The sequence below is a fragment of the Helicoverpa zea genome, chromosome 28, assembly GCF_022581195.2.
Source record: "Helicoverpa zea isolate HzStark_Cry1AcR chromosome 28, ilHelZeax1.1, whole genome shotgun sequence".
Taxonomy (NCBI): domain Eukaryota; kingdom Metazoa; phylum Arthropoda; class Insecta; order Lepidoptera; family Noctuidae; genus Helicoverpa; species Helicoverpa zea.
The window spans coordinates 4966889-4994586 of NC_061479.1; the positions used below are offsets into that span (position 1 = coordinate 4966889).

A 27698-nucleotide genomic window follows, 5' to 3' on the forward strand; every position below is an offset into this window, starting at 1 on the left:
AATCAGCACTGTTTTATCGACAGCGAAGGTGTGGCATTGCATGTAACCATTCATTCATTTTATGAATGAGAGTCGTGAATTGAATGGTGTAAAAATGAATGAGTGTGGCCAGTTTATGAATGAATAAAAAACTAAAAAGTATCTATCAAGGAAAATACACATAAAAATAAGCGAAAAATATTAAGAATTAAATTGATATCAGACTATTTTTATGTAACAATGAATAGAAGTGGCGTTCTGTTGCTTTAAAAGAAAAATATATCACTGTTACTTAAACCATACTTATCATTCACTCTCATTCAAAAGAATCATTCAAACGGAATAAAAAAATCAAAGTTTTCTGTTGTGGCTGGAACTTAGAAGTGATTATTGATGCGTGTTACAAAAATGGAGTTCAAAAATTACGTTTATTTAACGTTATTACTGTGCTTTTCATCAATCGGTGAGTAAACAAAGTTAATTAGGTGTTAAAGTCGTGGTGTTATGTGACTAAAATGGCGTAGATCGCCGTATTTTCTGTGATACACGGCATTTTATTTTATGCTTTTGTAAATTTGTATGTTGACAATCGACACGCCCAAGTTGTTGTTTTTCGTTATTTCGATACAACTTTACTAAATAACATTTTGATGCTCAGTTAATTCGTCTGGAGACGCATCTTCATGTTAATAACTTGAGATTTAGGAAACGTGTATTCTAAATCATCTCAAGTTAACAGTATTAAAAAAAACAAAAGACCAGAGGTACTCGAAATTCAAATATCGGCATTTTCTGCGGGATATGTAATCATTTAAATCTTTACAATCAAACGAGCTATTTTTGATTCAAAATAAATAGTACTTAAGTACATAGTAGAACAATACAATATATTAGTCACCGACAGCCGGTACCCACAAATATTTACCTACCGTGCCTTCTGAAGCACGGAAGAACTCGTTATCCATTACACTTATAGTTTACAAATTTTTATTTTTTTTATATACCCCTCACAAAATCTATACCAGTACTCTCCGCCACCTTTGTACATTCTAAAAGTAACAACATAAACATTCTATCACGTAACATTTTTTTTCTACCCCGAAGTATTTGTTTTTAGGAATCATTCTTAACTCTTGATCTTTGGTTTTGCATTACTTGTTTAGTTTAAGAGATATTTTTTGTTTAATTAAAAAAAATGTCGCGTAGACAGTGTAAACAAAGTTGTGATCGCTTTTGTTATGTTTGTGGACAATTTATATTTCTAAAGAAGAAAAGACATATGACAGAATCGTTGAAAATTGCATATCTTCATTATTTCGGATTTTCTGTGGCCAATCAAGAAAAAAACTGGGCTCACAATGTGTTTTGTGAGAGCTGTAGAATCACTTTACTGTGATGGTCATCCGGCGAAAACGTACACCTGTCATTTGGTACACCAATGTTGTGCAGGGAACCAACTAATCACGAAAATGACTGTTACTTTTGTTTTTCTAAGACTTCGGGTTTTAATAGGAAGACTAAGTGGGGTATTGTATATGTCACTTAAAGAGGGGGTGTTTGGCGTCCCACAAGTACGCAAAATCATAAGTAATTTTAAATTTGATACTCTTTTATCTACGACTGAAAGAGTTGCTTGGAATTCATTCAAAACTGTTGTTAGAGACTTTTTAAATAGGTAATAATAAAAGTGAAAACAATAAAGAGATAGTTAGTGATTCATTACAAAATTATCATAAGATGGGTGTTAACATGTCAAAAGATTCATTTTCTACATTCCCACTTGGATTTTTTTCCGGAAAACTTAGGAAGCATGAGCGACGAACAAGGAGAGCACTTTCACCAGGATTTAAAGGCTTTTGAAGATCGTCATCAAGGCTATTGGGACGAAAATATGTTGGGAGACTACTCCTGGTCTATATTAAAAGAAACCGATTCCGAAACCTACAAAAAGAAGTCCAAAATTAATAATTTTTAGTTGTTTATGGTCCGTTTTCTAGTGTTTTTAAAATTAAGTATAATTCCAAATGTGGACGTGATAGATTTTTTTAAATATTTTTCCTAGAGTACCTATAGATAGATAGATAAAATTCAACAACTTTCATCTGGGGTATAAAAACCGTGTAAACTATTATAGTGTTATCCATTGGGTTAGCTAAGAATTGCTAAATTTTTGATTAATCACCTGTATCAGTATTCTATGTAGAACAACTGCCTATCTGATCTATTCAACCAGTTACCTGGTGAAACTAACATCTACAAATATAATAAAACTGAGACTCTTAGGAAGTCACATTGCTAGTCAACCATCCAAGAAGTGACCTCCACCAATCAACTGTCTGATGACTTTGGCCAACTTATGTACAAGCTGTCTATATTTTATGGGAAATCATCAAATGATCCCTCCCGCTGTGCTGTGGGTGCATGCATTGAGGGATTGTCAAACTCCATCTATCCATTCAGAGACTGAATTTTAACATGAGCTTCACATAAATTACAAATGTCAGATAATCCCTAATAACAAAAAAATTTATAGATGATGCTTATTAAAATCTGAAGGTTATTGTGTTAGATTGAAGGTCAAGAAGAATACTTTTATAAAGATAAAAGTCATTTTTTAAAGTAGGCTGAAAATCAGCACTTTTTGATGGTCAAATTTACAAAAGACATGTTAGGAATTTATAGTCTATGACATTTAAAAAATGTAGGGTTGTTAGTCTATGAAAAAGAATGACTGTGGTGTGAATTGTCATGATGTAAAAACTAGTGAGAACAATGTTATAATTCCTAACAAAATGTGATTGTATTTCTTTAACTATTAATAAAGGCTTTCAAGAATACCAGAAGTTTGAATACCTACAATAGGTTATGGGCCCAGAACGCCCGAGAAGAAAAAATTAAAAACCGGGATTGGGTAATGAAAAACCCAACATAAAAAACAAGTGAAAAAAAAAAACTAAAAAACAGTAATAACAAGGAAGAAAATAAAAAACGGTGAAAAACTAAAAAATGGAAAAACCTGAGATAATACAGATAGAAAAATTAAAAGATGCGGAAACATTTTTATTGTGGAAATTTGAATTCAATATACACTTAAAAGCGGCAAATCTTGCAAAAACAATTGCACAAACAAAAGAAGATGACAAGAAAAGTGACTTCAGTATCAAAGATGCTCAGGTGCAAAGAATTATCATAAGCAGTATTGATAAGAAACTAAAAGGTCACATAATTAATTGTAACAGTGCACGTGAAATGTACGTAAAATTATGTGAAATATTCGAAGGTTCTGAGCAAAGAAACAAAGATGCATTATTACAAGAGTTTTTCACATATAAGAAACAAGAGAGTCAATCGCTTTCCCAATTAATAAGTGAAATAGAAAATTTACAATTTCGTATAAGTCAGCTAGGAACAAAAATAGATGATGAAATGGTCATATCCAAAATACTAAGCTGTTTACCAAATAATTTAAACTATTTTATAACTTCTTGGGAATGCATGGCAGACGATAAGAAAACCCTTCAAAATTTAACAAACAGACTTCTGGCTGAAGAAAATCGAATGTTGAAAGCAAAAGAAAGTGACAAGCAGCTAGCATTTCAAGCTACATCTTCATCTACATCAAAGAAAAAGTTTAATGCAATAAAATGTTTCAAATGTAACAAAACAGGGCACATGAAGAAAGACTGTAGAGCCTGTAGTATCTGCAAAAGGGACAACCATGAAGATAAAGACTGTAAGTTTAAAAATAAACAGTGCTCAATCTGTAAAAAAATTAATCACAGAGAAGAAAATTGTTTTTTCAAAAATAAGAATAAGAATGAGAATGAAGAAAAAAGTAACAAAAGAATAGAAAAGGCATTTTTTACAAACGGTGAAATTCAAGAACCAAAACTGAAAGAATTTGTTGTAGACTCTGGGTGTACTGCACACATGACCAAAAATGTAGACATACTAAAATTTTTTGAATGCAAACCATCATCTGTTTTGACTGCAAATGAAGAAACAATAGAGGTGAAAGGGACTGGTAAAGTCATTGGAAAAAAATGTACTCTTAATAATACCCTGCTTGTTCCTGACTTATCACAAAATTTATTATCGGTTAATGCAGTTACAAACAATCAAGGAGTGGTTATATTTACCAAAGATAATGTAAAAATATATAAGGAGTCAGAATTAATATTAACAGGAAAAAAAGAAAACGGTTTATATAAAATTAATTTGGATGATAATAATATGCAAGAAAAAACACTGTTAATGAAAGAAAATGGCACTGCCTTAGAATGGCATCAAAGACTTGGACATCCAGGAAAGAAAATACTAGATATATTACCAGATGTGGCAGATGGAATAAAAATAAATGGATTAAGGCAAATAGACGAATGTGAAATCTGTACACAAGCTAAACAAACAAGACTTCCATTTAACACAGTAAGAAACAGAGCCAGTAGACCACTTCAATTATTACATACTGATGTATGTGGACCGTTCGAAAACAAAACGTATGATGGCTATAGTTATGTTTTAACCGTCATGGATGATTATACTCATTTTACAAAAATATACTTGCTTAAATATAAAAATGAAGTTAAAGAAAATTTAAAACATTATAGAAGAAACAGAAAGAGAGAGAACAGAAAAGGTATCTACCATAAGATGCGATAATGGAGGTGAATACACAAGCAATGATTTTAAAAAATGGTGTACTGAAAAGGGAATAAAACTAGATTATACAGTACCATACTCACCACAACTAAATGGTAAAGCAGAAAGACTAAATCGAACATTATTAGATAAAACCAGAGCATTACTATTTGATTCAGGGTTAGATAAAGAAATGTGGGGTGAAGCTGTATACTGTTCTACTTATATTATAAATAGATTACCAAGTGAATCTTTGAAGAATAAGACACCTTATGAGATGTGGCATGGTAAAAGGCCTAATATATCTAATATATGCAAGTTTGGTTCAATAGTATATGCTAAACAATTACATTCAAATATTAAGAAACTAGATCCAAGAAGCAAAAAGTTAATCATGATTGGATATACTAATAATGGATATAGATTGTGGAATAAAGAAGAAAGAAGAATTGAAATAGCAAGGGATATTGTTATAATTAATAATAATAAGAAAATTGGAGAAAAATATGAAGAAACAGGAAGTTCGGTGATAACAGAAATAATACCAGGTAATAATGAAGAAGAAATAAATCAAGAAGAAGAAAGTGATGACAGTTATTATGAAATAGAAGAGTTAGAACAACAAAGTAATGTAATAGAAGATAACATCCCAGATATTATTGATGAAGTAGAAAATGATGAAAATAAAGAAAGTAATACTGCAGAGATAGAAACTATAGAAACTATAAATACAAAACGACAACGGAAAAAACCAGCTTACCTGCAAGATTATGTATTACTTACGTATGATGAAGTCATGAAGTCTGCTGAAAAGAATAATTGGGAGAAGGCCATAAATTCGGAGAAGGAATCATTGGAAAGTAACAATACATGGGAAATAGTTGATGTAGGAAGAGCAAAAGGACACAAGATATTGTCAAGTAAATGGGTATTTTGTATAAAAGAAAATGGTACTTACAAAGCAAGACTTGTAGCAAGAGGCTTCGAACAGCAAAGCATTGACTATCAAGAAATATATAGTCCAGTAGTAAGTCAATCAGCAATAAAATCATTAATAGCAATTGCTGCTTCAAAGGAATATGAAATGATAACTTTTGATGTGAAAACAGCATTTTTGTATGGCGAGTTAAAGGAAGACATATTTATGTATATTCCTGAAGGATATGAAAGACAGCCTAATAAAATTTGTCATTTAAAGAAAGGACTATATGGGCTAAAACAGGCACCAATGACATGGAATAAAAGATTTACAGAAACTTTAAGGAAACTTGGACTGAGAGCTTCAAAGTCGGATCAGTGTGTGTTTTTTAATGAAGACAAAACTATAATATTGGCTATATATGTTGATGACGGTTTGGCCATATCAAAAGACAAGGAAAAGTTATTACAGATCTTGCATCAATTGGAAAAAGAATTTATCTTAAAAACATATGAACAACCTCAAAACTATATAGGTTTTGAAATAAAAAGATCAGAACAAGGCATTTTGTTGCATCAGCAGAATTATACAGAAAAATTACTTAGAAAATATAATATGTATGATTCCAAAGCTGCAGATACTCCATGCATTGTGGGAAAGGAAAATGAATCTAAGGTGGCTACGTCAAATTTCCCATACAGAGAACTAGTTGGTGGATTATTGTATTTGTCAACCAGGTCAAGACCAGATATCAGTCAAGCTGTGAATGAAGCAAGTAAAAAGGTAGAAAATCCATCAAGGCAAGACATATTAGCAGTAAAGAAGGTGTTGAAGTACTTGAATGGAACGAGAGATAAAGGGATTTTGTATAATGCTGGGAAAGATATTACAAGATTGCATGCATATTGTGACTCAGATTATGCAGGTTGTACAGAGACCAGACGAAGTACAACAGGGTTCATAATAATGTTGGCAGGTGGACCTATAGCTTGGTGCTCCAAAAGACAGCCGATAGTAAGTCTATCGTCAACTGAAGCGGAATATATAGCAGCAGCAGATTGCGTTAAAGAGTGTTTATACTTAAAGACTTTTATAAGTGAATTAATTGGTAGCAGTATTAAGATTAGTTTGAATATTGATAACCAGAGTGCTATCCAATTGATTAAAACAGGTTCATTCAGCAAGAGATCTAAACATATAGATGTGAGATTTTATTTTATACACGAAAATTATAAGAAAGGATATTTAGATGTTATATATTGTCCTACAAATTATCAGATAGCGGATATGTTGACGAAACCACTATATAAAGAAAAATTTAAATTTCATTGCGATAAAGTTGTTGTGTAAATTGAGAGTTATAATTAGAAGTGTTTAAGTTAATGTTTTGAAAACTTGTTTAAGTTAATGTTTTGAAAACTGATGTGTTTCTGAAGTAATTATAAGGTATTTTTAATTTATGTTCATATATTAAAAATAGGAGAAGGTGTTAGGAATTTATAGTCTATGACATTTAAAAAATGTAGGGTTGTTAGTCTATGAAAAAGAATGACTGTGGTGTGAATTGTCATGATGTAAAAACTAGTGAGAACAATGTTATAATTCCTAACAAAATGTGATTGTATTTCTTTAACTATTAATAAAGGCTTTCAAGAATACCAGAAGTTTGAATACCTACAATAAGACAGCCCCCAAAATGGCCATCCTTCACCACTTCCTGTGTTTTTGCTGGGGAGAAGAAGTGGTGAAACAAACTCCTGAACAAGACCTACTGGGAATTACAAGATGTCTTCATTTAACTCAATGTATTGTTCACAGCGACAGCACAAAGGACTCCGACAATATCGCATATTACTCAAGAACAGATCAGGGATATCGGCAGTCAGGTGGACTTGGACTGCTCCGTGCATTATGCCCAGGACTTCCCTGTTATTTGGGTAAGTTGCTAAATATGTCAAAGTCAAGTCATTTTTTATTTAAGCCTTTAGAAGCACTTATGAACGTCAAAAATTATAAATAGGTTTGATTCTAGTTGCCAATTCCAAAAGTAGCTTCCTATGGAGAAGAACGGGCAAGAATGGTAACTCATTTTAAAACAAAATAGGTGTGAGCGCTTGTAGACGTCCGTTTTTTTCACCGGATAACGGACCGTGTTTTTTGCCGGATTCGCGGTGGTGTATGAATTATAATGAATGTGTGTACATGCACCGGACATCGGTCCGGCGAACAATTTACGCCGGATGCACCACCCCTTCCCCTCGGCGCGACGGACACCGGTCCGGTGTAAAAAATGGCGGTCATCCACGCCAGTGTATTGGTGCGTGTTGACGCTGCCGGACGTATTGCCTGTTTTCTGTTAATTGAGTGCCGTCTACCTGCGTTCTAACGCATATAGACGGCAGTCCATCCATCCGGTAAAAAACTTATGTATACAAGGATAGCCGTTTATTCACGGTCCGTTATCCGGTGAAAAAAACGGACGTCTACAAGCGCTCTAGTTTGTATGTGTTGATACATACAATAATGACATGCAAAGATCATGTAGAATCAGAAATAAAAAAATATGAGAATGAAATGACAAAATTAAAATGCTACATGGTGCTCACGCTCCTTGTAAAGCGCTGGTACTCAGCTACATCCGGTTAGACTGGAAGCCGACCCCAACATAGTTGGGAAAAGGCTTGGAGGATGATAATTGGAGTAGGCACTTCTTATTGAGTGAGCCGCAGGTTTAATCATCTAGCAAGCCTTGGTATTTAGAGTTTTTTCTAATCTGCCTATATAATGACCTCTGACATGGAATTGTAATAACTACTACTACTGGCACTTAACTAAAGATAAAGAATTTTGATAAGACCTTTTACACAAATATGTATTACGAATAAACTACTGCTTAAAATAGCAAATAAATTATGTAGTTGTAACTATTGTATTTACATAGATTTTTTGCCACATTGTTTTTTCAAACTGACTTTTTAAAAAGTTCTAAATAATTCTTGCATTAAAATGCAGAGAAATAAAAGAAATAATAAAGCTTAAGCCCTAATATTACATTAGCATATTCATGTATATACTTTATTACTTCTAATCTAAACTAATACTATACAGGGTGGCCCATCCATAGGCGTCCAAAAGAAAAATTTAGAACCTCTATGCTATGGGGTATCCGAATCACCCCCATGTATGTTCAGCGATTTTATGTAGTTTAGGAGCTAGAATTGTTTTTAATTTTTTTCCGTAATTTTCATTTCAACATTGTTTTTTCTATTTTACCTTTTTTTCCTAACGTTTACAGATGTTTTTTTTTTTGCAATTAAGACGCCACCGTGATTTTGATAGCCGTTTGCCATGCCAAATTATAGGACTACCCGCTTACCAATGGATCTGAAATTTTGATATAGGTAAATTGATATCTTTATCTAGATTCTGCCAGAACGAAAACACGATACTGATAATTTTACTCGATCATAATTAATTCCGAAAACACGTCTAAAAAGTACTATTTTTGAAATTACAAGGAAGTTACAGTATCTTTATGTTTCAAAATTACTCTAATATATTCTTAACATCAATATTAACGTTCTGTCAAAGTCATTTTTCCATAACTATTACCAAACATTTTTAATTAAAGTTTTAAGATATTGGATTTTTTGAGCGGCAGCGATCATGATAGACGCTACGCAATTCTGAACCTTATGTCCGTGCTCTAGCGATTGATACACAATGTGTACGGAGACGAGCCAGTCCGGCGATAGCCCTCGTCGAGGTCGGACCTGCGCATGTTGTCGCTCCGGCCGTAGGTATAATAATTTGTGACGATAACTCAGATTTGCGCGCGGCCCTATGTGTGCGTCGGCTTGTAAATATACAACTTTCGCTCGTGTGACAGTGACGTCGTCCGAGCATATGAACGTGTTCTTATCGCTTTTTGTTATGGGTACAGTCGTTTACAAAAATGTCTAGTTGTTCACGAAGAAAATGTTTAAGGAGTCAGGTAGCGATTCAAAAAATGAAACAACATCCAAAGCTTTTTATTATTACATCTTACAGTTTTTCATTATTTTCTCATAAGTTTTTTCAAATTGACATTGACAGTATCTAAGAAATAAATGAGGTGAAATATCTAAGATGAATTAAATACTCCTTACATATTTTCTAGCTCGGGGTACGAGGACAATAAATAAAAGTGTGGACTTGATTTTTCAAGTAGCGATTCAGAATCATTATAAATAAATAAATATTTTTATTGGGTATTAAACAAATCAAAAACTAACTTAATAATTTCAATAGATATTTACACAGATAAATAAACATTAAATTACGTAATAACTGTTTTTCCTTAAACAGCCGTAACCCCTAAATAACTGTATTTGTACCCGACTGTACCTCTTGTCACGCACACAAAGTCACTGTATACAGCCTTGGCCAAAAGTATTGAGCACCCATGACATCTTTCAGTTTTATGCGGAGTATCAAATAGAAATAAAACAAAACTTTTTTTTTATTTGTAATTTACTATTTACAATTGAAAATTAATATTTTGTGGGTCCACCCTTTGCCTTAATTACAGCAGAAATTCTTTTTGGTAAACAGCTAACAAGATTTTTACAGTCTTCAGCAGTAATCGCGTTCGATTCTAGGCGCAGGTAGCGTTTCAATTCTTCTCTGTTGTTAATTGTGTGGCGCCTAACTCGACGCTTTAATAAACCCCATAAATGTTCTATGGGGTTCAGATCTGGCGACTGGGCAGGCCAGTCAAGAAGCTCTATGCTATTTTCCCGAAACCAAGTCATAGTGCGGGCAGACTTGTGGCAAGGCGCGTTATCCTGCTGGCATTTATCACTATCCATGTTCGTGTCACCGAAAAGTTTCGTGAATGAAGGCAGCATCGCAGTTTCTAGCACATTTATGTACTTAGAAGAGTCCATGCGGCCCTCACACACGAACAATTCGCCAACTCCAGAATCGGTCATGCAACCCCAGGCCATTATACTGCCGCCGCCGTGTTTTACGGTTAGGACCACACACTCTGGCTTACATTCTTCGTCCACCCGGCGACGCACAAAGGTCACACCAGGTGTACCAAAAATCTGCAATAAAGAGAAAAATATTGAGTTCCGGAAATAAAAAGAACTTCCTCTATGCGTTTAGAATTTAAAACATTTTATATTATTTTGTGAGGGCATTATATTGACTTACTCACCTCAAAGTTTCATTCGTCTGACCACACAACATTTGACCAATCTTCAGCGGTGAAAGTTCGGTGTTGTAAGGCCCATTTGTACCGAGCATTTTTGTTGCTCTCGGAGAGCCATGGCTTCTTCTTAGCTTTACAGCCTTTCAGACCAGCTTCCTGAAGCCTTCTACGAGTAGTTCGAGCAGAAATTGTTTTCTTCAATTGTTCTGAAAACTCAGCAGCGAGCTCTGAAGATGTTTTCTTGCTATTTCTTAAAGACTCTCTCAGTAACTGACGATCCTGACGGCCTATGGTGATGCGTTTGCGCCCGGTTCTCGGTCTATTTTGATGTGATCCGGTATCAGAGAATCGCTGAATAGCATAATGCACGGATCGGCGCGAACATTTCACAGTTTTGGAAATCTCTACTTGTGATTTCCCTTGCTTGTGCAGAAGCTGTATCTGCACTCGTTATTCTAAAGAAAGTTCGTTTCATTTTGGCATATCGCAACTATAACACTTAAAACTTTGAAATAAAATACCAAAGGCGCACTAGATCACTGGATGTTGTCACAACGAGCGATGGTACCGAACTAGAAAATAAATTCAAAAATTGTAAAAGACACATTTTTTTGCACCCAGGTGTTTTACTGTCAGCTGCGGCATAAGTCATTGTTTTAAAATCTTTGTAGATAACCGATAAAAGAATACTTCAACGATAGATTCGGGTTTCTCCCATAATTACCGTGATCTAGCGAAATTTGTAAGGTGCTCAATACTTTTGGCCAAGGCTGTATGTACAAGGGTTACCCACACATAACCGCGCGCAAGACTGAGTTGAACTTACTATAAGCACTCTGAGAACAAAAAATCTATGGAGACCGTGTTATACTATAAATTCTTTTTTTTACATTATATTATTATTTATATTTCAGTTTTAATAAATATGTTTAAAAATGAATTACTTAGCTTCATTACTTCTTTGATACCTTACAGCTTCACTACATACATTTATAGCATACATAACACACAAGATCTGCGACGCTTTTATTCCTTAACCACTTAATTTTTACTAGCTGTTTAACGCGATTTTAGCCGCATTCCCGGGGAACTTCTTCCTGTGCCCGGATAAAATATGGCCTACATTCACTGGGGATAGTGTAAATCTCTAATTGTGAAAGCAAATCAAATCAGTTAAGCAGTTTCAGAGCTTATACAATCCACAGAAACAAACAATCAAATCTTCCCTCTTTATAACATTAGTATAAATTATGTAACACTGGTCAAACGCTTTCATTTGATACCCATATTGAGAGAGCTATAAAAAAACAATGCAATTCAGCATTTTCTGGCGGTGGCTATCTTGGACTTTAAATAATATTATACATGATTCTACATACTAATCAAGCCCTTTCATTTGATATCCATACTGAAGGAATTGTAAAAAAAATATGTTATTAGCCATTTTGTGGCGGCGGCCATCTTGGGCCGATATTCACCAAATAAAGCTAGGAACACTCCCGATTAATTTCATTTCAAACAAAAAAAACTAAATACATATCGATTCATCCGTTCTGGATATACAAACACACATACACGACACACCACACATACATACACACAACCATACGTGTCCAAATTATCATATTACTCTTCATAAAAAGTTTTCATTACAAATAATTTTTGTAAGTACAACAAAAAAAAAAATCCGATCAAAAAATAAAAAACTTAGGTAAGTTGCGGCTCCCTATCTTCCCTGTTCGGTTCTCCTGACCCCGCGCTGACCTCGGCGTGTGCGATTGGCGCGAAGTTCAAATTTTACACATTGAGTGAAGAGTATAGCTTGCGCGACGCGATAGACGCGGAAGTGTAGTGGGCGGAGCTATCTAAAATCAAAAAATCCGCGGTGCGGTCTTAATCATCGTGATAATAGCTAACACCTGAAAAAAGCAGTTTGGCTAAACATTCTAGAACTTAAATAAAATTTTATCTGGAGTTCAAAATTAGAAACCTGCTTAGAAACCCCTTATTAATTTTTTTAAGCCCTTAACATTTTTGGCTACTGAACTCCAACAGTAATTTTGAACTTCAAAATTACGGAAAAAAATTAAAAACAATTCTAGCTCCTAAACTACAAAAAATCGCTGAACATACATGGGGGTGGTTCGGATACCCCACAGCATAGAGCTTCTAAATTTTTCTTTTAGACGCCTATGGATGGGCCACCCTGTATAGTGGCCCAGACCGATTCTGTGCAAACATCACATAAACCGTCTACTAAATAGACAGAACAAAGCCTAAACATTTGGTTTGGATAGGCGAGCCCGTTGTTGAGTTATAAATTTACAACGAAAAGTGACATAAATTTTTAGAGTTCCGTACCCAAAGGGTAAAACGGGACCCTATTGTTTTCACTCTTCTGTCCGTCCGTCCGTCCGTCTGTCACCAGGCTGTATCTCCTGAACCGTGATAGTTAGAAAGTTAAAATGTTCACAAGTGATGTCTTTCTGTTGCCGTTATAACAACAAATACTGACAGCTAGAATTAAATAAATATTTTGGGGGGCTCCCATACAACAAACCTGATTTTTTTGTCCGTTTTATAAATAATGGTACGGAACCGGAACCGTGTGCGAGTCCGACTCGCACTTGTCCGGTTTTTATACAGATAATGAACAGGAAACTTTTTTTACCTAAAATGTAAACCCACAGGATGTAGATAATTCTCTGGTTAAACATTTCTAAGTAGTTTTATTTAAATGTCTAATATTCGCGTAAGTGTCAGGATTTAATACTTACATAATATTTTTGCTTTGCAACTCTTCACTTTGAATAACACAATTTTTTACACAATCTTTAAAATGACCACATCTAATGACGTTTCTATTGAGACTAAAAGATTCATATTCACACTGATTTCTAAGACAGTGTTTAATACTTTGTCATACTAGCAATTTAGTACAATTTAGAGATCCTTCAGCATATCTTAGACACCAATGACTGTGTTTCGGATAGCACGTTAAACTGTAGGTCCCGGCTGTCATTGAACATCCTTGGTAGTCGTTACGGACAGTTAGAAGCCAGTAAGTCTGATACCAGTCTAACCAAGGGGTATTGGGTTTATCGGGTAACTGGGTTGAGGAGATCAGATAGGCAGTCGCTTCTTGTAAAGCACTGATACTCAGCTGAATCCGGTTAGACTGGAAGCCGACCCCAACATAGATGGGAAAAGGCTCAGGAGACGATGATACACTTCATTGGTACAGAACCATAACAAGAAATATAAGTCTGAATCTTTAAATAGTGCACTATTAAATAAATTACTTTTGATTGATTCAAGGATCTGTTGTGTTACTTTTGCAATTTGTCATTTAAAAACAATGTACGTCCTTAAGGAGGGTTTAATAATTATTTAAAGACATACAGCCTTACTTATAAACGTGAATTAAATATAAGTAATACTTAAGGGCTGTTTAAGAAAATTCTTACTTATAAACGTTGCTTAAGCATGTCTTAACTAACATTTAATCACTACTTAAGACTTTAAGTAGTGGGGCTGCGGGTTGTTCGAGGGCTGCGGGTTGTTCGAGGGCTGCGGGTTGTTCGAAAGAGATACCGCGGCCCTGGTACATATAAGGCCTAGGACGGAACACGACGGTTTTTAGTCAGTAAGACTCTGACACTCCCTCACCGCTGCTAACCCACAGCGGGAGGGGTCATTTGATGATTTTTGAGGTCGGAAAAAAAAAAAACTTTAAGTAGTGATTAGTTGAAATGTTGCTGAGAAGGTGATTAGAGATTTTATAAGTAAGGGGGTAAGTTCCGGTAGCCGTCTTAACCCGTGGCCCGTAAGAACTACTTCGCGCACCCGGATAAGTTTTTTTGTGAAATCCCTACTAACATAGGGTAGTTTTTATGCCGGACTTTTGAAGAATTCTCTTGGAAACGCGATATAACCGAACTCTTTCGTTGGTACCTGACCTGGAACCGAAATAGTTGCCTGTTGCCTTAACAAGTAGGCTACCAGATCTTCGGTAGGAAGTTGGTTTTAAAATCTAAAAATAATTGTTTCTTTTCTTCCAGGTAAAATACGACTCGTACAAGACAGTAGAATCTATTCCACTATCAACCAATGCTGGGCTTATCATCAAGGATTCGAGGTTTTCGCTACGATTTGACGATGCTACAGCTACATATACGCTTTCGGTAAGTTATTATACCTACTTTACTTTTTAGGGTTCCGTACCCAAAGGGTAAAACGGGACCCTATTGTTTTCGCTCCTCCGTCCGTCACCAGGCTGTATATAGGGCTGCCATCCTTCCGGGTTTCCCCGGATTTGTCCTCGTTTGGAGGCCGTCCGGGGGGCGTCCGGGCGGGGTTTCAAGAAGTGTCCGGGGAAAACCCGGACACTTTTCATGTGAGGAAGCACCTCATTGAATTTAAGTATATGTTAATAGTAAATGGATTACAAATTAGGTATTATTTTGTTTAAAAAAAATCGTACTCGTTCGGGGAAAAAATGCGATTTACGCCAAATGTCCGGGTTTTTTATATGTTTGTCCGGGTTTGGCGAAATTCGAGATGGCAGCCCTAGCTGTATATCATAAACCGTGATAATTAGAGCGCTGAAATTTTCACAGATGATGTATTTTTGTTGCCGCTATAACTACAAATACTGAAAACTAGAATTAAATAAATATTTTGGGGGGCTCCCATACAACAAACGTGATTGTTTGTCCATTATATAAATAATCGTATGGAAACCTTCGTGCGCGAGTCCGACTCGCACTTGGTCGGTTTTTTTTTTATTTTTGTTTCACCTTGTTCAAATACTTCTTTTTCTCATTAGAAACTGATAATAAGTAAATTGATAAACGTCGATGGCGCAGTGGTCACCATGCCGGACTGCTGAACCTGAGCTCCCGGGTACGATTCCCGGTTCGGTCGACATTTGTGTGATGAGCATGCTTGTTGGCCGTGGTCTGGGTGTTACAATATGTAGTTTATCAGTTGTGTTAGCACCCATACCACAAGTTAATTAATAACTTAGCATGGGGCTAGCCGACCGTGTCCGATGTCCCGACATTTACATTTTATTAATACCACATTTTCTACCAACAGATTAAAGACATACAAGAGAATGACGCGGGTTGGTACCAGTGCCAAGTTTTGATGTCAGTCAGTAACAAGATTACAGCTGAAGTGGAACTTCAAGTCCGGAGACCACCCATCATTTCTGATAACTCTACGAGGTCTATTGTTGCCAATGAGGGGGAAAGTGAGTACCAATTTAATAGTTCCTCGTCCTCCGAGCCTTTTCCAACTATGTTGGGGTCGGCTTCCAGTCTATTTTAACCGACTTCCCAAAAAGGAGGAGGTTCTCAATTTGGCCAGTATGTTTCTTTTTTTGCTTCAAAAATTTTTATTTATTGTGAAACTATAATACATGATTTACAATAAAGATTAAAACTATCTAAACTGTATTTACAAACTTAAAATCATTACCTACAACTAAAGATCTAACCAGATGTAGCTGAGTACCAGTACTTTACAAGGAGCGACTGCCCTATCTGACCCCCTCAACCCAGTTACCCAGGCAACCCAATACCCTTTGGTTAGACTGGTTGCCAGACTTACTGACTTCTGACTACCCGTAACCACTGCCAAAGATGTTCAATTGACAGCCGGGACCCACCAATTTAACGAGCCTTCGACAAGATGGTCACCCAAGACCAGGACCGACCCCAACAAGTTTTATTTATTTATTACGTTAATAATATCATCATCCTCCGAGCCTTTTTTCCCAACTATGTTGGGGTCGGCTTCCAGTCTAACCGGATGTAGCTGAGTACCAGTGCTTCACAAGGAGCGACTGCCCTATCTGACCTCCTCAACCCAGTTACCTGGGCAACCCAATAATAGTAGACCCCTTTGGTTAGACTGGTATTACGTTAACAACAATATAGGTTAATTTAATATTGTTAATTTTGTAATTAGGCGTACAAATGGAATGCTACGCCGGAGGTTTCCCCCCACCGAAGATCTCGTGGCGTCGTGAGAACAACGCCATTTTACCTACCGGCGGATCTATCTACAGGTACGTATTTATATAATAATATGCTATTTAATGTGGAGTGATGACTTGCGCAAGACGGCTGGCAGGAGCTGGATGCGAGCAGCCGAAAATCGATCTCAGTGGCGTGCACTTGGAGAGGCCTATGTCCAGCAGTGGACTGCTATAGGCTGATGATGATGATGATGATGCTATTTATATAATTAACTGTGTATGGTGGAACAGTTCTGAAATATCTTGGTCCTATTTTTCTTTCATAACCTTGATTAGAATCTAGCTTTGGTTTCATCCGCGTTACGCGAGTGAAACATGAATAAGGCTAAAGAGTAAAAAGTATATATGGATGTGTGTTTGTTTGTTACTCTTTCATGGAAAAGCTACTGGTGTTGATGAAACTCGGCAGTAATATATTTAATCTGTAGCGTAACGGTATACTGATAAAGTGTCTTTAAAAACCAATATTCTTGGGCAGTTTGTATCTCAGGGACCATGGAGCCGGTTTAAAAAGTTCTTTCATATCAGAGTTTCATAAATACCCCTTGTATCAAGAAAGATTACTTTTAATTCATATGCAGTAATTAGTTCCCTCGGGAGGCCAGTGCTACATTCGTCTATTTTTTTACCATATTTGTCTATTTTAGTGTATATTTGGGTATTTTTTCCTATTTATAAAAACAAACATCCCTTTATATTACAGAGGCAACATCCTAAAAATCGCGACAGTACACAAGGAGGACCGCGGCACGTATTACTGCGTGGCGGAGAACGGCGTCGGCAAGGGAGCTCGTCGCAACATCAACCTGGAAGTCGAGTTCGCGCCCGTCGTCACCGTGCCCAGGCCTAGGCTCGCGCAGGTACCCCCGTCTAACTGTCTTACAGTGTGTTTTAGTAGTGTTTTTTGAGCCAAAATTGGTGCGAAAAGGTGACTGGTGTGTTTTAAGACAAGAAAATATGGTTTTAGACACTTCTGTGTTAAAAGAGGATTGGCGTGGTTTGCCCACAGCTGGGCAAACTGTAGGATTGACAAAAAGTGGTTTTTGATACTTCTGTGTGTTGGAGTGTCTATTAAAAGCGCGCACAGGTGTGAAAACTCTGTGATTGGCTTACAATTACTGTTTCTGCGAGTATAATTTGGTGTGTCTTGTCCACTGCTGAGAAAATTACCGGATTATGGTAGAATTTCGTCTTGTAAGATAGTAGGTTACTAAAATCTACGCACTGTTGTACGTAAAACAGTTAATTGTGCTCCATTTAGCTTTTGTACCTACCTACATTTGCTATTGGTCCACTCACTCTTTAAAATCGCACTACTCGGTATAAATGAAATGAAATCGTTTATTTTGCAAGTTGGACATTACATCACTTTTACACGTCATTTTAAGAACGCTGAGGCCGGCATTTCCTAACTGACTGATCCCTGAGAAGAAACGCCGAAACAAACTCAAGGGTCATAGTCTTTTTTAAAGTCTAAACATGTTATAAATCAAATAATATTATGTGTGAGTGTCACCATGTACGCGGTCTGGAATGGCCTTTTGAGGAAAGAGCCACATCAGGCTGGAGCTGACCAGTCCCAACAGACGGCACGCATGCATCAGTCGTCGTGTAGCTCAACCATATCTTAGGGAGCTCAACGACCTGTCACACAACGATACCAGATCTGCAGAACATTTGCGTAGGCCATTCAAAAATACTCAAACCCGCCAGACAGTATTTATGTTAGAAGAATATATAATGTTGCTCGCATACACGATACTCACATTCACAATAATAAAATAAATTAAAAAAAAATACAATTATAATATATAAATGTCAATAAAAAGAATGTCATTAACAAAATGTTATCTGATGATAATAATATTTTAAATGTCAAAAGTAACAATACACAGGCATTTAAAAAGATATCACTCACTAAGCGAGCAGCTCATTCCCAAGCTTCTTTATCATTTAAATAATCAGATATTTTGTAATATCCTTTTTTCAAAAGTTTGGATTTTATATGATTTTTAAATTTCTTGATAGGTAAATCACGAACCGCTTTGGGTAGTTTATTGTAAAAGCGTATACATTGACCCATGAACGAGTTGCTTACTCTGTGGAGGCGAGTAGCATGTACAGCAAGATTATGTTTATTCCTAGTATTTATGCTATGGACATCAGACATTTGAACAAAGTTAGATATGTTTTTACGAACGTACATTAAATTTTCAAAAATATATTGAGAGGCAACAGTCAGAATATTTATTTCTTTGAATTTCTCTCTGAGAGAAACTTTTGGACCCAGATTATAAATGGCTCGAACAGCTCTTTTCTGTAAAATAAATATAGTTTCAACATCCGCACAGTTTCCCCAAAGGAGGATCCCATACGTCATTGAACTATGAAAGTAACTAAAATAAACTATTCTGGCTGTGTCCATATCGGTGATTAGTCGGATCTTTGTAATAGCATAGGCGGCTGAACTAAGCCTTCCTGACAATTTAACAATATGTGGGGCCCCATTGGAGTTTGGAATCAACGGTCAAACCAAGAAATACCGGTGACTCAACAGGCTTCAACTCTACTCCATTTATTTGTACATTGGTGTGTAACTGCCTTACGTTAGGCGTTGAGAATTTAATTAACTTCGTTTTAGATTCATTTAAAAGAAGATTATTGACATTAAACCAATGAACAACCTTAGAGAGTTCATTGTTAACTTCGTCAAAATTGTCGAGTTGGCGCTTGATTTTAAAAACGAGTGAAGTATCATCGGCAAACAACACAATCTTGTGATTATCCCTTACGTGATAAGGGAGGTCATTAATATAAATAAGGAACAAAAAAGGGCCTAGAATTGAACCCTGTGGAACCCCCATGGTGATCGTAGATCCAGAAGACCTCTTACCGTTGACATCCACCCTCTGAATTCTATTATGCAAATAAGAAGTCAGAAGGTCAAGAGCCTTATTTTTGATACCATAGTGGTGAAGTTTCCTGATGAGTATATCATGGTGCACGCAATCAAAAGCCTTGGACAAGTCGCAGAAAATACCGAGCGCATCCTGCGAATCCTCCCAGGCCTCGAATATATTTTTAAGCAATTCCACGCCTGCATCAGTAGTAGAACGACCCTTGGTAAATCCGAATTGTTTAGTGTGCAACAAGTTGTTTCTATTAAAATGGATCAACAATTGACGTAATATTAACTTCTCAAAAATTTTACTCGAAGTGGGTAAAATTGAAATTGGCCGAAAATTTGATGAATCGGTTGTACTACCAGATTTAAACAATGGAATTACTTTACTAAGTGTCATCAAGTCAGGAAAAACACCAGATGCAACACAAGAGTTGAACACAGTTGCTAAATAAGGTGAAATTATTTCAATTATCGATGAGATTATCTGAACTGACAATCCCCAAAGGTCAGCAGTCTTTTTTACATCGAGATCTTTATACGCTTGAATAATATCCTTAGAGCTGACAACCGTGAATTCAAAACCTTTGTCACATTCCGCAACACAATTTTTTAATATTGTAAGAGCCGAACTGGAAGATGCCATAAAGTGCTAGCTGGCCGTCCTTTTGACGGTTTAGATATATGATTTATCTCTCAACATTATATTCTTATCATAAAATTATATTATTCGTCATCTAAAGCTTGGTAGCAAGAACAACAATAATAATATAGTATTTTTTCTTCCACAGGCTCTGCAATACGACATGGATTTGGAGTGCCACGTCGAAGCGTACCCGCCCCCCGCCATCACTTGGTTGAAGGATGAAATACAGCTGTCTAACAACCAGCATTACAGGTAAATATACTTATTTAATGCCCATCTTATATACCATCGACCATCCATGGCCTTGTTGGGGTCGGCTTCCAGTCCGACAGGGAGCAGCTGTATATCTGACCTCCTCAACCCAGTTACCCGGGCAAACCCAATACCTCTTGATAAGACTGGTTGTCATGCTTTTTAGCTTCTGGCAGTCAGGAACCATACATTTCATCCCTTCAATTAATAAACACGGAGTGAAGTAAATCCAAGCTTAAGCTTGTGAACACATAACCTGTGTCTCAATTTTGGTTACCTATTTAAATTACCAGATATTATTTCAATTTTTATATTTTACTATTTAAACTATACTTATTTTTGAAAATTTAATTTTCATGTTTCTGAAATTCACCAGCTCATATATCAAAGTCACACACAATATTACTTTTTGTAACATTATTGTAATTACTATTTCAGAATTTCCCACTTCGCGACCGCCGACGAATTCACAGACACTACCATCCGAGTGATTACTATAGAGAAGCGTCAATATGGTCTGTTCAAGTGTAAGGCGCAGAATAAGCTGGGTACCGACGAAGGACAAGTAGAGTTAGTCGGTAAGTTAGAGGTTTTTATATATTTATTATTTAGGTCATGTAGTTGAAAGTATAGTACGTTTGATAGCGATTTCACACTAGTGGATTTTCCGCCCGTTTTTTTTGTGCGGCAAAACTCCTCTAGTGTGAAAACGCTGTAAGATAAATGTGTTTTTTTTTTTGCATTTTGCAAGAAATGGGTATTTAAAATCAGATATGAGGTGTGATCTTATCGTTCGCTATAACTATATTCTTCAAAGAAATTTTTTATGCCTTTGTTTAACTCTAAAAACTCTTTCAATTCATTAACTATCGAAATATTGGTTTTATATAAAAAATAAAAATCTAAGATCACATCTCATTTCTTATGTTAATTTTTGTAAAATATCAAAAATACTTTTATATTTGAATTTCCTGCACGTTGTTGTCGCGTTCGCCTTAAATTCAATTTTAAAATGACGATTGTAATCAGGCATTTATTTTGATGTTATGCTTCTTGTATGGTTTATTATTATTTCTACATAGGTATAATCATCGGCACGGATATTGAGCCCTGACCTTCACCTGCGCAGAAGCGATTTATTGGTTTATTGCCTTATGTGTACAGTGCGCAAAGCGATCCCCACTCTTCCGTCGAGAGCTCAATATCCGTGCCGATAACTATATTGATGTTTTTTGCAACCATTATGCGGGGTAAGATAAAATCTATGATTTTGGCCATTTTATAAATGTTAAAATAGTATTCCCAAATATCACTCTTTTATACTCTTATTGCATGCTACGTCGTTGTAATACATATTCTTATATCAGTATTTTCGGCCGTTTGATTATTATCCTCATCATGTAAGACTGTAGATACTATATAAAGGTATATAGTTCTCGCCAAACTCAATGTCGGCTTGCAACTAACTTCTGGACACAGAGACGCGTTGACGCGCGACGTGGTTCGAGCCGCCATTAAGTTTGACGTGAACTATAAAATGATGATCCATTTTTTTTTGTGTATTGAACAATTCTGTTTCTCTATGTTTATGCATATTCCTTGCATGTATATACCGCATGCTACATACATTATCTGGCCTGTAGAGTCGATAATCCCGGTGTGTCCGCCCGCGTGCGGCACGGCGCGGTTCGCGGCGGCGGCCTCGCTCGCGCCGTCTGTCGCCACCATTATGTCCTTGTTCGCTGTTTACATCATTTATGCTGTCAAAAGGTGAGTTTAAGCGTGTATTTTTACTTTGGTGGGTCGATTTTTTTGGTGGATACTGTAAAAAAATTATAAAAGTTTTTTAGATTACACCAAAATAAGACGAAAATAAGAAGAAAGTACTATATACTGTAAGACAAAAGTACAACAGTGTTATTTCTTGCTTAAACAGGATAAAAAAAGTTCCCAATTTCAAGCCTTAAAAGTCGACCCCAAAATGTTTTTATTTTAGTGTATTCGTCGGCTATTTACGATGCGATGGCAAAGAATAATTAGAGAAGCTATGGCTATACGGTTTAAATGAGAATGTTAATGTATTCAATTTTGAATAACTATAACTTTATTATAATGGCATGAAACTATATTTTTAGTCGTTGTCTTAAAATGCCATACCGCATCGTAAATAGGCCGACCCTAATTGATATTTTAGTTTTTAGCATGTTTTTTTTTTTCAATGAGTGTTTCAAAAATGTTATAAATTATATTCATGTCTTTTTCTATTCTGCATGTTTATAGTTTTTGCGATATCGCTTGGCGATGTTGTTTTTTTACTTTTTTTTTGAGAGCCCAGGTGTAGGTGTAGTTTGAATAGAACACTTAATTAAATTACAAACTAAATGATAAAAATATATATTAAATTAGACATATGAATAATCTTCAAAACACAAGTTTTTTTTTCATTTATTTCGTATATGTATATATATTTGTTTTTTTGTTGTGTGGGGTTGTTTAACTGGATCACTGAAAACCAATTTTGTTTCCACAGAAATCTTTAGAGAACAGGTTTTTTTATGCACCGTACTTTTCTTTTTTTTTCAAAAATAATTAAAAGAAATAGTGTGTTTTGCGAAACTAACAGAAAAATATTATAACATGTTTTAATGGACCATAGTAATTCATGTATTTTGTTTTTCAGAGTCGCCAATGCCAGACATTAACTACCCGGGTCTACGGCCAGACCCGCTAGTTTCTGGTTCAGCCATAAACACCAAAACTCTACATATCTTATACGTTTTAGCATATCTGTTCATTGCACTTACTTAATCTATGACCCATAACATGTTACCATGTTTGTACCTATAAGGGCGATTTCAGGCGGGCGTTTTTTGTGCGCGTATACTCGCTTACATGTCGCGCGTCTAAAAACTTATCTTAGGCTTATTTTACACATAACATACAAGTCCGTATTTTCTTAAAACAAATGTTTACTTTGAATTTTAACGTTCAAGTTTCAAATCCGGTAATTGTGAATTATACGATCCTTGATGACAATTCTTGGTCTTACACGAACTTAAAAGCGCGGCAACGCTCGTAAGAATACCACGTTTTGTTAAAAGTACGCCTGGATGCGCGTATAAAACGGCTAATCTGAAACTGCACTTAAAATATGTATTGGTACAAATGGTTGTACCAATAAAGAATGACACGACTCCCAATATGTTGGGTTTAACAGCTTTGATATACAAAAACCCAAGATGCACAGTCTCGAATAAAAGTTACGCTCGAAAGTGTCCTCTTTAAGGTACAAGCATACGTTATTGCAAGTTCAACTTTACGCGAATTGTTTAAAGTTGTTATTACAACGCACTGTAGTTAAGGCAAAAAAAAATTACGACCGAAGTGGTCGGCTAGGACAAAGAACATGAGCGCACAATTCTGAATGTTGCGCTCATTTGGTGAGGACGTTTTTGAGACGTTGAGTATGCATCTTGGGTTTTTTGTATATCAATTTTTAACAGCTTTAAAAACACCAGTTTACCCTGAAAATGTGACAGGCAGCATTATCTTCGCATTTATAACATTATATTATTATCTATGGATGCAGCTATATTCACTACCTCTTACTGCTGAACGACTGAAATTACAAAAAAAAACTTTGACACTTTTTTACAAAAACGGTTTGCACTTTTTATAAGAAATTGGTATATTCGTATTTTTGTTTAATTACCTGTCCAATGTCTGTTTAGCTTGTAAAGACACCAATTATTTAAACAAAAAGAAACTTAGCGCCAAGTACCACTTTGAACCATAGAGAACAAAGTTTTTAGTTAGATATTACTTAACTAACGGCCTACTTTAAAATCTTATGAATTAATTATATACTTACAAGGAATAGGAATACTTAAAATATTTACGCGTTTGAACACTCAAAAAAAAACCTTAATTTTTTCTGTATCAGTCTAATTTTGATTAAAATCTTAAGAATTCAAAAAGTATTAGGAAACGTAATAATATACAGTTTGGTAATAAGATCAACCCAGTGTATCAATATGAAAAATCGATATTATCTAAGTGCCAAAGTATGTATGCCATTTAAATATATATATTGCCTACGACCTACCCTAAAAAATATTAACAAAAATAAAGGGCACAACATAACATCTTAAATAGAAATAAGTTACTAACTTAGAAAAATTACTGTTTTCACCATGATATACCAATATCAAGATATTATTTAATATGACCATTTTCCTTTTTCTAAAACATTTTTTAATATAAGGACAACATAAAAGTTATATGAATCGTATTGAATTTAGACATACAATAAACTATAAAATATCAGAGTTAGTCGACAAGCTAGGATCGCCTTATAAAATAGTTTTGAAGTAATTCTAGTAAAGTAATAGTTTTGCACAAAAAATACTGAAACATATTACAAAAGAAAAACATTACATTTTATAATCACAATGAGAGCTTTTTTTTTTTCAAAATGATTTATTTGTACTTTCTTTTTAACCTGTATTTATTGATAAAAATCTTACAATTCAGTCAGTCAATTCTTGATTAATTTTACTTAAAACATTTTTAATGAAAACTAGGATTGATTTCTATTTGAATCTCAGTTATTGTATACCTAACAGACACAATTTATTTAAAAAACAGACATGATTACAATTAGTTTTCTTAAAAACCATTAATTCTTAGTACTAAGAAAAATCTTGTAATATTATAATAATGATAGTGTAAGTACCTGCAAATGTATCTCGTGTGTGTGTTTTGTAATATTTTTATACTGACTGTAATGTTAGGATTGTGGCAAACCTATGCGATGCTATAGTAAGATATCATTTATAGTTTTGAAAGTATTACTCAATAATTTTGCTCATATCTCATATGTGACATAAAAATACATTTTTTTACTGAAAGTAAATCATTGAAAACTTCAATGTTTTTACCACCTAGCTTTTCTATGTAGTTCAAAAGCATAATATTATAATAAATATCCACGGAGGAAGGAAAGATCAGCGGAGATGAAATAAGGCAGTAGGTCAGGCGCCTTCTTCTAGATCAAATACAAACGATGGGCGTGACTAAAACGCTCAGTTACCAGTGAACTAATGAAGCCTTCCGATTCCTTGAGACATTTTTGGTTTTACAAAAAAAGACCGGATTCCGTAGAAGTCGTATAAGGACGAATACAGTAACGTTCCTCGTCCTCCGAACACCCGCATGTTGTACCCGCTACTTTCTTAGGAGATTTTGCGTTATGACATCTCCGCTAGTCATTTTGTTCTCCATGACCTATACCGCAAATTATAGCTATATCTATAGCATCGCATAGTCTGTGTACTACATACTTAAGAGCCTGCATTTTTCCTGTTTTATAGCTTTTTAGCACTTTGACAGTATTTTATGTATTCAAAAATGGCAGAATTTTAGTGAAGTGTACCTACCATTTTGTAAGCTTTTTAATGCAATATAACTTAAATATAGTAGAAACACAATTTGTGATTTGTGGGCTGGCAACATTTTGACAAATATAGTTTGTAGGAGAATTTATTTTTGTAGTTAATATACGTTTTTTGGGTATAAATTGATGTTTATCATGTATGTATATTTGTTTAAATAAATGAAATTAATTGATGAAATTAACTAGGTAAATTCAAAAATAACAATCTGTATTGTATATTGGTGAAATATTATTTTATAACGAATGTCTTAGAAATTAATTAATAATATTTTTTAACGTAATTATACATTCCGGAAGAATTTTGTACAATTGGAATACTACCTGGGAACTGTCGATTTTGTCCTTAAAATGTATTATCAAAATGATGGAATATCTATCTAAAAGTATCTAGTATCCCAGTTGTAAAGACGGCCGTTCTCAATATTTTATCTATAGTTTCGTTTACAAAAGATAGGAATTTTATATGACTACTAGCTTCTGCCAGCGGTTTCACCCGCATCCCGTGGGAACTACTTCCCGTACCGGGATAAAAAGTAGCCTATAGCCTTCCTCGATAAATGGGCTATCTAATACTGAAAGAAATTTTCAAATCGGACCAGTAGTTCCTGAGCGCGTTCAAACAAACAAACAAACTCTTCAGCTTTATAATATTAGTATAGATGTAGCTGTATGACATCTCAAGGAAACCTAGACTATAAAGTCTGAAAATCACCAACCCGCATTGAGCAAGCGTGGTGATTATAATGCTCAATCCTTCTCCGTGTGAGAGGAGGCCGCAGCCCAGCAGTGGGACGATAAAAAGGCTGTAACAGTATGTAGCAGTATGTGAAAATTCTATCTCTAAGTAAGCAAATTAACAGAAAGTGAAGTTATTGGGAATGGCCATAAATTAAATAGTCTAAATTCTTAATTAATGTTTCGACTGCTTTTACAATGTTCCATCCAAATTGTAAGACTTGATAACTTTAGTACCTAAATGTTTTTACATACTTAACATTTTTTGTAGAACGTTTTTTGTAAAACAATTTTTTTTACTATGAATTTTGGTTTCAAATTCTGGTTGTGGATCAAGTCTCAATTTTAAATAATCTATGGCCTATGGGAATTTATTGTATGCAGATTTTCCTACTGGTTTTTCCTGACATATAGTCAATGACATAATCAAGTTTATGAGCAGAACCTATTATTTGTACCCTATCTAAAACTAATAAGTCTTGTTTATTAATCAGAAAATTTCCGTCAAAATCACTAAAGCCCTTTTGGGGTATATAAAAGAACAAGATTTTTTTTTAAGAATATTCTATTTTACTTGAGTTGTGTAAATAATATTGAAATTTGATTCCGACTAGATTTTTGATATCATAATTACTTAGAAGAAACAGTCGAACTGCAAACTTCCTCCTTTTTGGGAAGTCGATTGAATATTATCTTTTTTTTTTGTATATATTGGTAATAATTACAGCAATTTTGACCATGTAGTTATTTTCACAGCGGCACCTATTTATAATGTACTAATTCACATTTATTTGTGTTTCATAGACTTGTGTAGAATCTCAATTTTAGTTTGTAACTAATGTCAAGTGCAGTTATTTTGTTTGAATAAAGATAATTTTGAAAATATGTATCTTTGTTTTATCATTTACTAAGAAAAACCTTTTTTC

General features: G+C 35.0%; 1 protein-coding gene across 1 annotated transcript; it reads left to right on the top strand.

The window, feature by feature from the left end:
• Positions 1-284: 284 nt before the first annotated feature.
• LOC124643712 (lachesin) lies at positions 285-27657 on the top strand. The gene is made up of 10 exons (XM_047182757.1): positions 285-442; positions 7358-7476; positions 14798-14920; positions 15837-15993; positions 16713-16812; positions 17486-17642; positions 20476-20582; positions 21021-21160; positions 22226-22352; positions 23263-27657. The coding sequence occupies exons 1-10, from the start codon at positions 373-375 to the stop codon at positions 23282-23284; spliced, it is 1122 nt and encodes a 373-aa protein (XP_047038713.1). The 5' UTR covers positions 285-372; the 3' UTR covers positions 23285-27657.
• Positions 27658-27698: the final 41 nt, after the last annotated feature.

Excerpts from the sequence above, each read along its gene's own strand:
- LOC124643712 (XM_047182757.1), top strand. The coding sequence starts at position 373 with ATGCGTGTTACAAAAATGGAGTTCAAAAATTACGTTTATTTAACGTTA. Across the intron at positions 14,921-15,836 it reads CAGCTACATATACGCTTTCG|ATTAAAGACATACAAGAGAA; the intron begins GTAAGTTATTAT and ends TTCTACCAACAG. Across the intron at positions 15,994-16,712 it reads TGTTGCCAATGAGGGGGAAA|GCGTACAAATGGAATGCTAC; the intron begins GTGAGTACCAAT and ends TTTTGTAATTAG.